This window comes from Pelobates fuscus, chromosome 1 (genome assembly GCF_036172605.1).
Source record: "Pelobates fuscus isolate aPelFus1 chromosome 1, aPelFus1.pri, whole genome shotgun sequence".
In the NCBI taxonomy this organism is placed as follows: domain Eukaryota; kingdom Metazoa; phylum Chordata; class Amphibia; order Anura; family Pelobatidae; genus Pelobates; species Pelobates fuscus.
In genome coordinates this window covers 62,462,133-62,476,750 of record NC_086317.1, presented here as the reverse complement: position 1 = coordinate 62,476,750, position 14,618 = coordinate 62,462,133, and the positions used below count along the sequence as shown (strand labels likewise).

Sequence of the window (14,618 nt, the reverse complement as noted above, 5' to 3'; positions counted from 1 at the left end):
CTAAAATAACTCATGCAATTAGCATGGGGTTTTAGCATTATATCAAAATGTGCTAAAATAGTCCTATTTTGTGAATATATTTTTCCTGGCTTACCATGGTAACACATACTAATGGTCTAGCATCGCCTCTTACAGCCGACAGGACAAGAAAAGGAGTTAAATCTTTAAAAAGAGGTCCTGGTCATGTGATTAGTATGCAATAATTAAAGGTGAATAGTACATCTTGAACCAAAATAGTAGACCTAGAAAATTAGCTGAATTAATTTTACTCCCCATCATATAATTAGAGGGGGCCTTCCTTGCTGCATTCATAATGTAGAATTTGCACTTGTTTTATAAGTGTCACCTTGAATGCTGTGGCTGATTTCGCGGATCGTTAAGGCCCAGGAGGGGACCTACACAGTTTGACCACGCACTTGTTAACCGCATCCAGAGACAGCTAGCAGCATAACCACTACACTGACCTGAAGTGCGTAGGCATCTGGCAAAACTACACTGGTAGCTGTGGTCAGCACAACTCCAGAGAAGAACTGTACTTTGTAATCAGTACGAGATGGATTCCTAAAAAAGTACACACGGACATTATAAGTGACTAGCGATCTAGATAAAATGCTCAACAGATCGAGCTTACGGATTACAAAGTGCGGTTCTTCTCTGGAATTGTGAACTATGGAACCAGCACCAGAAGTAAATCTATCAGCTCTAGTATGTAACCACTGTGTACTTATTTATTAATTTCTTTATTATTTATTTTTAAATCATAGTTACGGCATAAAGGCTGTGTGCAGAGGTGTGTGTGTGTGTCTGTGTGCGCGCAGAGGTGTGTGTGTGTGCACTTTTCGTTTGGTTTTATATGCAACCAGTGGATTGGAACAACTATATAAAATGCATAGACAGTATAAAGGACACCACCGTCTTAAAAGCAGTGATACTGCGAGAGCATCAAATTATGTGTTTTTTTTCCGTCTTCTCCATTATGCAGGTCTAAATGCTGGATTCAACTAGAAAAAAAATAAAAAAAATACCACACTATCTATAATATTTAGCTGAAGCCAAAATATAGAAATTTGAATAACCCCTTTGTCAAAGCTGAAAAAATATATAACCCATGAAACCCTTATGAAACTCTGATGTTTCATAAGGGTGTGACGAGTAACTCAACGTCATTGACAACCCAGTTCACAAGTTGTTCAGTGGCCCATTATAAAATTGCAATAGAACAAACAATAAATTTACCAAAACACAATCACTCAACTCTTCAAAAGGGTTTCCATTTCCCTGGGGAAGGCAGGCTGTTACGGCAGATTGATTACAGGCTATTGCCTGGAAGCTGAACAGCATCATGTGCTTGTTCCAAAAAGCCTTGTTGATGGGCATTTGCTATTCAGTTAGAACGCCACTGATCACTAGTAGTTTGATCGTTGATGGATCACAGCTTTATTTTATCCTGAAACAAACTGACACATGAGGGACATTTGGAAAGCTGCTTCTAACATCCCATCCTTCAGATCGTTAAATAATCCAATTCATCTGGTGACTTTCATCACATTACTTAATGCGTTCTTTATAAATTAAGGAGCAAAAACCTCTTAATAAAAACACATATAAAAGAAAAACAAAACAATATATAAATTGCAGTACCAGCAAAGTACACACATTGTGCCAATTACACTCATCACAAACTTCAATGATCACTTGCCCAACACAGAAGAATCAAGTACACGTACACCACTTTATACCTGGCAGTGCCTAAATCTATACTCTACTTGCTTACTGCTGGAAGTTGTATACAAAGACTTCAAGTTTTCCCTTCAGTTAACCGATGTGACATTAATCATGGACTGAAATTTGAAACAGAGGCTCAATTTGATACAGTAAAGAAAAGCTGTTGAAGGCAGGGGACCGGAAATACAGTTATTGAAACGAAAGAACATTGAATGTTGGAGGAATTAGGGCAAGATGCAACCGTGGGTCAGAAAACATTGAGTGCTTACCACGCAAGCTGTCCAAATCAGAGCTTGGTAGAATAAACAGTGTGTCTACATAGGAGTACATTTTTCTTCTAAAATCAAGGAAAAGATTGGGACAATGTAAACCGAGAGAGATTTTTCTCTGATCTTGTAAAGATGTGTATTTACGGAATAACAAGGTAACTATTAATACATCAAAACATGAACAGATCAGGGCACTTAAAGGGACACTATAGTCACAAAAACAAGTTTAGCATAATGAAGTAGTTTTGGTGTATAGATCATGACCCTGCCTTTTCACTGCTCAACTCTGCCATTTAGGAGTTAAATGACTTTGTTTATGCTGCCCTAGGCACAACTCCCTACACAGCCTTCCTAAACACTTCCTGTAAAGAGTCATCTAATGTTTACACTTCCTTTATTGCAATTTCTGTTTAATTTAGAATTACTTATCTCCTGCTCTGTTAATAGCTTACTAGACCCTGCAGGAGCATCCTGTGTGTCATTAAAGTTCAAATTGCAGAGCAGGAGATAAAAACTTTTAAAGTAACATCTGATTCAAAATGCGACCACTTTGCTTTAATGCAGGCTGTGTCAGACAGCCAGGGGAGGTGTTCCTAGGGCTGCATAAACAGAAACAAAGAAACTCCTAAACGGCAGAGAATTGACCAGTGAAACTTAAGAGGCACGATCTATACACAAAAACTGCTTAAACTAAAGTTGCTTTTCCATCTATAGTATCCCTGTAATATGAGTGCACACACAGCATGCTCAGTTTATGTAACCTTACACACTATTCAGATCTGTAACGATTAGTTCATTTTATGTTACTGTGTGGCGCTTGTGCTCCAATATCAAAAACTTTGTTTCACAAGTCATCTTAGTAGTGCGATTAAAAGCCAATTTTCTTTTTTACACAAATGCCTACACTTTAAAAGCAATGTGCTCGTAGAAAATAAAGCCATTTTGTTGAACCTGGTATTTGCATCCAGAAGTGTCTATTCCTCCAATCTCTGAGGCATACACTGCCTAAAGAGGAACGTCTTTGTTCACTGTTGGTTGTGGTACACTCTGTGGGACTTGGTACACCAATTCCTCTACAGGACACGCACTTTGAGTCCCTTTAGGAGTGTCGTATAGTACCTGTGTGGAGGGTGAACTGTCTGTCCTAGATAGTAGTTTATTATAATTCCCCACCAACGGGGGAGCTTGCGTCCCAGGAACTTTGAATGTGGATGTTGAAGGCAAACACATGGTTCCGGTTGGGTGACCAGACATATCCATTACAATAGGAGTGGCATATTCTGGCCCACTTGTAGGCAGCGGCTCTGCATAAGCATGGTAAATCTCCTGGTCAGGGGAATTGTAGGAGTCCAGGTCATTGAAACCGGGCTGTTTGCTTTCCTCTGGCTTGAAGGTCGACCTCTGATGAAGAGTGCCAACTGCTCCTCCTACTAGTGGCTGGGCATATTCTGTTAACACACATACAGACAAAAGCTAAATTAAATAGCAGTTGGACATAAGGATATTCAACTCACATGCATGCTTAGAAACATAGAATGTGACGGCAGATAAGAACCATTAGGCCCATCTAATCTGCCCAATTTTCTAAATACTTTCATTAGTCCCTGGCCTTATCTTATAGTTAGGATAGCCTTATGCCTATCCCACGCATGCTTAAACTCCTTTACTGTGTTATCCTCTACCACTTCAGCTGGAAGGCTATTCCATGCATCCACTACCCTCTCAGTGAAGTAATACTACTACCCGATATTAATTTGTAAACCTTTGTCCCTCTAATTCAAGACTATGTCCTCTTGTTGTGGTAGTTTTGCTTCTTTTCAATATAGTCTTCTCCTTTACGGTGTCGATTCCCTTTATGTATTTAAATGTTTCTATCATATCCCCCCTGCCTCGTCTTTCCTCCAAGCTATACATGTTAAGATCCTTTAACCTTTCCTGGTAAATTTTATCCTGTAATCCATGAACCAGTTTAGTACCCCTTCTCTGAACTCTCTATAACGTATCTATATCCTTCTGGACACATAACTATGATTATAGGTTTATTCTTTTTGAGTAATGCAAACACAACTAGTGTATGATCCAGTACAATAAAACTGGAGACATATTTTTATATATAAAGTAGCAAAGTACAAGTTAATAGTATGTATTGATACATGCACATGTTCATATTTGCTAGAGTGCAGTTAATCTCCAATACTATGGCGGCATAGCTCACTCTACGGATTTCAATGTATCTTAGCAGGATTAGTTAATATCAGTACCTGCCGAGTCTGCTTGCAACATGGTAGCCACCTCTCTGGGTCGAAGACGGCCAACTTCACTGCTGCTGTACCGCACAGGGGTCTCCTCATGCTCAGCTGATTTGGCTGGAAGAAACTGCTTCATTCCTTTCCACCACCCTACAAGAAATGAGAAAATAACTTAGGGGCACCTACAAAGCTCAACAGACAACGTAACTTGTCTACACCATCCCAGCCTGTCACGTTAAATGCTGCATAGATTCTAGCATTTAACCTATGTCCACATTTTATTATTAAGGAGGAACACAACTCACCTCCCCTACAGAGTGTTAACAGCAGACTAAGTGGCAAGGAAATGCAAAATTGAAAGAACATGTAGGCCAATTGCCAAGGTGTTTTTTTTTTTATGTGCCATGAAGAGCGAATGATTTCCAAGCAGTAATTGGGCATTCACAATAAGAGTGAGTTCATATACAATTCTGACAAAGGTATTTGAATCCAGACAGTAGGAGCAGCAGCGTTAAACCTCTAATCTTTGCAGGAAGGGCGATAGAGGGTTCCCATTACTACATACAACTTGTAGGATTTAGTAAAAGGTTTAACACGGTACCTGCACGATCCCAGGAAGGCAAATCATACGTTCCCTCCGCTTTCTTCTTTCTGTAGCATGGAAGAAATAAATATACAAATTCAGATCATATAATAAAAATAAATCCCTCCTGTAAACAAAAAAAACACACATTTAGTTTAAAAAGCCATGCAGGAAATAAGGACGGTGTTAATTAAAGGGACACTATAGCTTATTGTATTTGTTCTGGGGAGTATAATAATTCCCTTCTGGCATTTTGCAGTAAACACTAATGTAAACACTGCATTTTCTCTGAAAACAGCCTAGGGACACCTCCACTGGCCACTCCTCAGATGGCTGCTAGATGTGCTTCATGGGGCAGTGCTGATTTTAACACCATGGGGTCAGAAATACATGTAGTAAACTTTTTAAAATAGTGAAAATTTGATAACAGTGGTTCTTTAACCCCTTAAGGACACATGGCATGTGTGACATGTCATGATTCCCTTTTATTCCAGAAGTTTGGTCCTTAAGGGGTTAATTAATAAAATGAAGTCAGCCACAAGAGGGCAGTAGAAAACAATTTGTTATTAATAACAGTGATGCAGGGATAGTACCCAACGGTGCCTTGCTGATGAGGACTACAACGTGCGATTGGGCAGTATTTCTAACTTACTCAATTTTTTAACGCAATCCGTATTTACAAATATCAGCGTAGATTTATTAAAATCCACCCAGGTGCTATTTTGTGGCAAAGTGCTAAATGTTCAAAGACATTCAATTGCTCCGCTTTCAGAGCTTTGTCAATCTGGTTATTTATGAATGTTCCTATTGTATCTGCCTTCTGTGGATGATCAGTCATAGCAGGAACTTTTTATTTTACAAAGACTGAGTTAAATAATGCAAAATAATAATAAAAAAAAAAATAAAAAAATATATATATTTTACAATTCCAAATATAAGTGAAAAGTCCAGTGTATATGTGTTTCCTACAGGAGAAACCTAGATCCAATTAGTTATACTGTCTAAGCACAGGCCTGCAGAGCTTCAACTATTCAATAAAACTGCAATCACAGAATTATACTCTAATTGTGCCATCGAACCCGACATTGGCATTGTAAGATATGCTATCTGGTAAGCATCCAGAAATATGAAATGTTGAGTATATAAACTAAAGCAATGTTCCTTTGCACAGTGAAGGGAATCTCATCCCGAAAAAAAAAAAAAAAAAAAAAAATTGCTTCCCACGCCTGCTGTGCAACATCGTAATTACCACTTTAATGACCATCACTAAAATAATTCTTTAATGGCAGATCTTTGGGATATTTTATAATGTAGGGTTTTAAAACAACCATTTAGCTGTATATTGCAACAAAGGTAAATAAGGACATATCCCACTTCTACAGAATGTCTCATGGCCAGATTGTTCTTTTATCACCATAATATATCATTGGTGCTTTCGGGGTTAACATACGCAACAGCACTTTAAAAGTTAGATTAGATCTCTATATTCTGCATATGTACATACATGCAATATTCAGTGTAGGATAGGCAAACTTAGTTTTGTTGTCTGTTTAGTTTAAATAAATAATTAAAGTTGAGAGAATCTGTAATAGTTTATTCAAAGTCACCTCTGACGAGTAAGGAGTTAAGCCAGTAGCATGCATTGTGGGAAAAGCAATGTTTAAAATGCTGCATGCCGAGAAATGAATTTTACCAACCTGTTCCTCCAGTGCCAGACGCAAACTAACACCAGTATGATGCCGGTGAGAACCATGACTAATGCAGGAACCACGATCGCTGCCAAGGGTACATCTGCAATCCATTAAAACAAGAACACAGAGGCTTACACGCCAATCAGTGACCACATATTTGTGTAGGTGTTGGGCGAAGTAACCTCTTCTGGGTCACCAGCGGAACACAAGCACAGATTTTACAACACACGTCCATTCTGTTACAGAGCTCACTGAACCTCTGTTTGCTTTTGGATTTAGCACTTCTACCTCAACTGAATGTTTGTTCTCTCACATTAAAAAAACAGATATAGGCATATTGTACAGAGGGGAGAATAAAAATTCATACCGACCGAATCAAAAACAATCATTAAAGGGACACTACAGTCGCCAGAACCACTACAGCTTAATGTTTGTATTCCCAACAATACTTTGGTTTATCCATAAGATTACCCTATGGAAATATCCCAGGAGGTACGGTGAGTGTGCAGTCATCCTCATCTCCCAATTGTGAGTTTGATAAAAATATAATCCTGCTGTTGTGGAACTGCAGATCTCATGATGCTTTGTTAGACAGGCTTACAAACGTTTCATGTGAGCTTCTACTGTTTGGCCACAAAATGTTTATATGCTCGATCTTAACTAAGTGATCTCCACTACATTCCATACAAACAACACAAATGCCTGTACAACAAAGTATAGATCAATCTAGCCATTCCATTAATGTGTTATTCATTGCCACCTCTTCCAGCAGCCTAATGGTTAAACTAATCTCTGGCCCTTGGCTGCTCACAGTGTGAGTCAGAGGACTACTTGCAGAGTTCAGAACCCTGTGATGTCAGCCCAGCATTCCTGACTGGGAGTAGGCAGCTCACAGCTGACATAAGGCAGAGCTAAGCATTTCTCAGCAAACTTTCTTTACACGCCTGCTGGAAGACTGTCTCGGTAACCCCTCTGCTGCTACAGAGTCTATCGACATACCAGAGCTTTGTGTAAAAAAAAACAAAAACAAAAAAAAAACCTACATCTTTCATAAATATTATTGCAAATTCATATGCAGTATTATTATTTTTTTTTAATAAAACCAGTATAATAGTCATCTTTCTACTGGCAATTAGAATATACCTTTCCAAAGTGAATATAGACTATAAAATGAGCTTAAAAAAAAAAATAAAAAAAAAAATTTTCCCCGACGATGACCAAAGCAGAGCATCCCACATCATCATAAAAATTGAATATAATGGCCTATATTTGCTGGACAATGTTTGAACTGCAAACAGTGACTTTAATAAAGTCCATGTCATCTCAGTGAAGTGGCCTGGGTGCCTAGGTTCTGTCATTTTAACTCTCCAATGTAGTTTTTATTTAAAAAAACTAAAAAACTAATGTATACATTGAAGAGTTAAATCCATCTCTCGTGGATGTATGCTATATAAACCCAAAGAAAGAGAGAACACACTGATGGATACGGTCAATAGAATGTTTTTACCCACTAGCCTGGATCACTGGTTCTTAATCCTTGACTGAAACAACATTGGGTTTACCCGACAGGGCTTGCCTAGATGGAGCAGTCACATATAAGCTAGGTCCATGTAATTATAAAAAGTTTGTTTTAAGAAATGTGTCCCTAGAAGTGCAATCCTGCTATAGCTAGATGCCGTAATCATAAAGTTACCTCTTGTAATATTTGGACTCATCGTTGTGTTCTTGATCTCCGGAGGAGAGGGAGAGGTGGTCTTGTCCACAATAGGTGGGGAGCGATTATTAGCACGGGGTTTCAAGGCAGGAGGGATTGTTTTTGGAGCCAAAACTTCAAGGGAGAAGAAAGAATAAAAAATAAATAAAAAGAAAATTAGTGATACTTTTTAGCATTAATAATCAAACCAAATCAGTCCTCTAAACCAGTTATTGAACTGCTTAGTTCTCATATAAAAATTATTATTTTTTTTATAAAGGATAGTTATGGTGGTGGGGAACAGATTAGATACAGTCTTCAATAAACCTGGTAACCAGGGGATCAGAAGCCAAGTTGTTAGTTTGAAGGTTATCAGTGTCTGTAGAGGTACCAGGTTGAATTCTAGGATGTGTCTTTCCGAATCTCAATATTCCAATGATCTGTAATTGATTTAAGAGTCTTCAAAGTGGAGAATCAACTTCTGTAAGGTCAGAAGGAAACAATTGACACCATTCCTACTCTGTCTTGAATGGTTTTCTGGAGTACACTTGGAATCAGGCATATAGGAGCGAAGATATAAGGTAGCAAGAAGTTCAATTTTATTGAAATACAATCCAAGGCATCTGGTTGCTCAGAATCTTGGATGGAGGCGGATTTCTGTAATGTCTTGTTTATCCTTGACGGCATCAAATCTACCTTTGGTAAATATCTGAGAGACCAGTCTCCTTGTTTAATGTGATTACTGCTTAATGCGTCTGTCAAAATATTGGAAAATCCTTTGATGAACTGCTGAAATTGACAGAAGATTAATTCCTGCCGAAAGCATGATATTTTTCTAACAAAATCTGGATATGGAAGATGAGCAAGTCCCGTTTGTCTGTCCAGATATGCCACTGTTGTGGAATGGTCTGATCTAATCTGTACATGACTGTGTATAAGAAGATTCTTGAATTTTAGTAGAGCCATCCAAATATTTGAGTATCTCTTCCTTGAGGAAGTTCCTTTTGAGGGAATGAAATGCGTAGGCCCTGACACTTTTACCATTTTTATTGCTATTCACTAAAATACCTTTTTGATACCTGCAGTCCGGATCCCAGTCTGGCTCCTGGTAGATATTGGCAGCCTTAAGGAAGTTATAGCCACCATCATCTTCGGGAGAGGCACCTTTCGAGTGCTTAATTCTTCACATGTTTGTGCTTATTGTGTGATAGTTACACTGTTAAACAATATTACACAATGTATTGTTTATGTTTTCCCCCTAGGAATACAAGCTGTATCCCAGATAGTTGTGTTAGTATATTTGTCAAGCATCTTTAAGTTACCTGAAGTTGGAAGACTTATTTATATCTTCCTGGAACCAGCGGCCTTTTTCAGAATGAAAGGCGTCAAAATAAGCACACAGGCTTTAATTCTGAAGGATAGAGCAGAAGCAAGAAATGAGGAAGTTCTCTGCCAGATGAAGAGGTTTAATGTTGTTTACATTAGATTGTATAAAGAAGAATTTATATGATCCCATTCTGCAAGGAAATTTGCTTGGAGAGGGCACATGTGGGTTTTTGCTCAGTTGACTGCTGGTATAGCAGAAGTCATAAGACCCAGGACTTTGATCAAACAGATTCTCCTATTTCCAAAGATGGAAAAGCAGATCTCAGCTTGCTTACTTTCTCTGGAGTAAAAACATTTCTCATCTGTATAGAGTCTAAAATAAGACCCAAAAACTGAAGGCTGTTGGATGGATTTAGTTCTGACTTTTGCAGATTTAACATCCAACTGTGGACAGAGCATATCTGCTTGGGAATCTTTGAGAAAGTATTCCTTTGATAGAGCTTTCAAAAGTCAATCATTTAGATACAGAATACAGATACTTTGTGCCACAATTACCACCAGCACCTTTGCAAAGACTTGTGAGACTGATGAGAAAGAAGGGGAAAGGCAATGAATTGGTACCGGTGAAGAAAAAAAAAAAAAAGATCTTGGACACAAAACTTTAAACGTTTTCTCAACTAGGTAATGAAGGTAAGCATCCTTCACAACTAGGGAACACATCCAATCCCATTTTTAGATATCAAAATATTTTCCTTGCAATACCTTGTCCTGGAGTCCTATAGATTGAATTTCTTAAATCCAGAATCGGTCTGAAGGAGTGGTCTGGCTTCTGAACCAAGAACATTCTTGAATATATTCCTAAGAAGCATTCTGGAGGAGGAATGTCTATGACTTTCTAGTCTCTTTCTAGTGTCTAGTGCCTCTAACTTGGAACACTGAACTAAGGAGCACATGAACGGAGTTGGAGGAAGAGAGTTTAGCAGAGATATTCACTAAAGTGAGAATTCAAAGTGAATTTGAAATTCAAGGTAAACATAGCTAAATTGGAAACACTCTCTCAGTCAGCCATACTTCCAGTTTGGATACTTTAGCCACTTTGAATTCTCACTTTAAATGAATAGCCCTGTAGTTCTATCCGATAACCTTTTCTTTTAATGTTTAAAACCCAGGAATCTCTTGTTCTCAGACATTGAAACGTTGAAGTAGTCTCCCTCCTACCGGTGCGGCATCAGACGTGTCTCTCTTTAGATTTATTATTTGATCTTGAATTACAGTTTTGTTGGTCATCGCTCTTAGAATTGGACCTCCGAAAGGAATCTCTATAAGAACTTCTGTTGCTAGAAAATAATTTCCAATTCAATCTTTTTTTTTTTTCTTGTTTTCAGGTAAGGCCCTTTTTCCCTTCAGACAATTGTTTCAGAAGATCAAAGTAAGATCCACACAGGCATCCTTGCTCAAAGGGGAGATTACCTAAATGTTTTGATGCAATATCTGCCATCCCATTGCGTAGCCATTTTGCCCTTCTGGCAACAGTAGAAAGGTCTATAACTTCAGTGCTTTAAAAGTAGAGTCTGTTGAAACTCCAGGTGCCAAAACAAATGTTTTGAAGAAGTTTCACTGGATCTTCTCAATCTCCCATTAATGATTTTTCAAAGGAATCCAGCCACACACATTTCACCTGTTATAAGAGCTTTACTCTGAGCTGCAGTTGCTGAAAACACACTTCTTAATTCTGATATACGCCTGGCTGCCAGTATGCCACAGCTCGGGTTTAAATAGCCTCTATAGGTTCAATATTTGGCACCAAAAGGCATTGGTCACGTCATGCATGTGTGTAGCGCTCCATGGCAGAATGCAACGCCACCCAGGACAAGCCGCAGCTGTCTCACCATGTCCAGAAAAAAAAACCGAGGAGACGAAAGAGGGGGATAGGCAGCTAGAGGGATAGTGCCAGGAATACAGCTTTTGCATTCCTGGCACTACAGTATTCCTTTAATTCTCCATTAGGTCCAAACCCTGTTCAAATCCATCATAATAAACCAAAAATGTAATTCTATATCAAAATGGAATCTACTACTCCAGTAACAGTGGCAGGGCTGTATAAAGCAGGAGATTTTTTAGCAATACACTACATCCTACCATAGGGTCCTTCTGGGCCAGATTGGATTGACAGTATAAAACCATTGATGTAACCAACACTGAATGAGGGAAATGGTCGCACATGTAAAGACATTCTCACCGGGATTAAACTGGCATCCAAGCAGCTCTACCTTCATAGCAATTTTCTGGTTCCACTTCACAGGGTGTATCTTCACAAGCCGAGCAACTATGGGGGGAATAAAGTTATTTCGAACTTCCTGGTCATAGTTGGAATTTCCCTGGAATATCTAAAAATACAAAGCAACAAGAAAGGTGTGACATGTTTAAATATGATGTTGCATAGATTGACTGAGCATACATCTAAGACAGGGGTGCCCAATAGGTAAATCCCCAGGTGATGTAGAACTACAACTCCCATGATGCTTTACATGCCTTTAGAATGACAAGGCATCATGTAAGTTGTAGTTTTAAAACATCTGGGCACCCCTGGTCTAATACATGAGCTCACTACATTGCAGACCACACACATGCACATAATGCCTCTCTCAAAAGATTAACATAGAGCTGGATTCACTAAGCAACGAAGAGTGAATCCCAAGTGATAAGTGGAACTGATCTTTGGGGGTAAACTACTAATCTCAAACTTTTGAACAGCAGTTTAAGGGATAAGATTAGATCCTCCAAAGACCAGAATGAGACGTTTCTGACAGAAGAAACATTGATTTCATTGAGAACTAAGATGAGAATCCTTTTTTTCCCCTCCTTTTTTAAAAATTAATTTGGGGTTTATGTCTACCCTATTGTACGTACCAAATAAAAAAGAAGCCTGTACTATTTTAAGATACATACATTTTATTTTCCCTTGGATTGGTTTTCACATTAAAATTTTGTAGAATCCTAACTTGAAATTTAAACCATTTAAAATTGGTTTCATTAGTGACTAGCATCGTTTCTCTCCCAGCGCTCTAACACAAATGACTTGAAGCTTGACTTCTACATTATCCCACCAACGGCAAAGGGGCTGGGCTTTGGTTACAATGTGATTTCCCATTTTGTCAAATTGCTTGAAAACCAAATTATAGTTTACTGCAACAAACGTAGCGGCTATACGGCAGAGTTAAGCAGGTAAGCAACCTTCAGCACTGCAGAGCAGAACTAGGAATGATGTCCACAACATCTGGAGTGCAAACGGTTGTCTATCCCCGCTATAGGGCTTAGTGTAACTATGAAACTTGTACCTTGTCTTTATCAGTATTTGGTTCTCTGTACATTGTCCACTTGGATCCATCATCACTGTATTGAATTTTGTAGGAAGAAACATAGTAGTTAAACTTGGAGAGAGTGGATCCTGTTGTTATGATACCTAAAAAGAAATAGATAAGATATATGTGACAACATATCCCACACTGTGTGTATAATTATATTTATATATATATCTATCTTTCAAGGCTGCACAAAGCTTATTCAATTTCTTTCTCCCTCTCGAAAGTTAAATGGACCACTGCTTTATGCGAAATATTTCCATTTCCCAAAGCTTTGTACTGTGTATCAATATAGGAAAGATAGTTACAAAAGAAAGTGACCAGTTAACACAGCGGTTCCCAAACTGCGACGGGCTCACAGTGGCGCCGTGAGATATTTTCCTGGTGCTATGATCAGGTAAGTTGTCAAACAGTTCTTAAACAGTTTTACTACTTACTCTGGGATGGCACAACTGGCACTATAACCACTAAAAAAGTGCTGTAGTGGTTATTGTGCCTGGATTGTTTATTTAAATAATCTACCAGTGTCCCTCCCAAGATTAGGTTCTGGATCTGCGTTTGAACGGCAAGCATTTCTGCCGAACAGGGGCCCAGTATATGCCGTTGCGCTGTACATATATGTAACCTAAAAAATGTTTTAACTTGGGGCGCCTGGGAAAAATATAAAAATATTAAGGGTGCCTTGAACCTAGAAAGTTTCGGAACCACAGAGTTAACAAATAACGGACCCGTAAGTCATAAAGATAGTTTTTATCAAAAAGATAAATTATATATTAAATTGCAATTGTTGGGCAAGGAAGAGAGACATCCATACACAGCATAAAGTGATGTGTTTATCGCAATATGCTTAACGTAAAAATGCTTCCAAATCCTAGGGAATGCTCAGATGAAAAACAAAAACAAACATAACTACTACACTAATATAATGTAGAAATGATAGATTTATTAAACAGAAAAGCGTACAATAAAGCATTAATTGATTTTTGTCTGGCAACCACTCTTTAATAAACACTGTGCTGTGTTTTGCACATAATTTGCCTTGGAGGCAGAACGGCTTTAGTGAATAACCCCTATAGTGTCCAATATCGGACCGGTTGCCTAAATTAGATTAGACCTCTAGTCTCTTCTGAATCCGGGTGTCACAGATGCATATTCTCCCAGCTGGAATAAATGCTGCATGATTGCGTAATCTCACCGCGAAAGAGTCGTGAAATGTTCGCTGACCTGTTATCCTTTTCAGTTTATTCAGGTCAATCTGCAGCCATTGATGCTCATCACTAAATGATGCTGCCCAGGAAGGTCCCATTTTTTTCAGTCTGGCTTTATCAGACTTCCACACATTATTCTGTCCTTCAGGGTCGATCCATTCCAAGATAGAAGATGAGGTTATCTGCGAGTCTGGGACAACTCCAGATTCCATCCCTAAAGTTCCATAACAACCTGGCCAAAACGAAAACATTCCAAGTGAATACACATTTTATACAAGCATTCAATATTTCTACTATTCATCATCTATTCTCTGTTGGATAGGGAGAGGTCAGAGACTAAACTAGAGAGAGCATATAGAGCTATTAGAGGTAAATTCTCAGTCAGTTTTGGAGGATTAGTATTACCCAGACCATGATTCCATTAAAGGGCATAACTTAAACAAGAAGAGCCAGAGTGGCGAAACGCGAGTCAGGGGCTCTTACCTTTATTCACTGAATAATCAGTGTATGTC

At 38.5% G+C, this 14,618-nt stretch overlaps 1 protein-coding gene across 2 annotated transcripts in view; it reads right to left on the bottom strand.

The window, feature by feature from the left end:
- Positions 1-2,554: 2,554 nt before the first annotated feature.
- The window catches only part of DCBLD2 (discoidin, CUB and LCCL domain containing 2), a 57,203-nt gene continuing 45,139 nt past the window's right edge, over positions 2,555-14,618 (bottom strand). For both annotated transcript variants that reach the window (XM_063448871.1, XM_063448880.1), the window contains exons 8-15: positions 14,123-14,338; positions 12,875-12,999; positions 11,776-11,923; positions 8,211-8,345; positions 6,524-6,617; positions 4,845-4,894; positions 4,256-4,393; positions 2,555-3,442 (exon numbers count right to left, since the gene is read on the bottom strand). In XM_063448871.1, the coding sequence (XP_063304941.1) occupies positions 3,000-3,442; positions 4,256-4,393; positions 4,845-4,894; positions 6,524-6,617; positions 8,211-8,345; positions 11,776-11,923; positions 12,875-12,999; positions 14,123-14,338 (1,349 nt within the window). In that variant the 3' untranslated portion in view covers positions 2,555-2,999. The remainder of the gene's footprint in view (positions 3,443-4,255; positions 4,394-4,844; positions 4,895-6,523; positions 6,618-8,210; positions 8,346-11,775; positions 11,924-12,874; positions 13,000-14,122; positions 14,339-14,618) is intronic.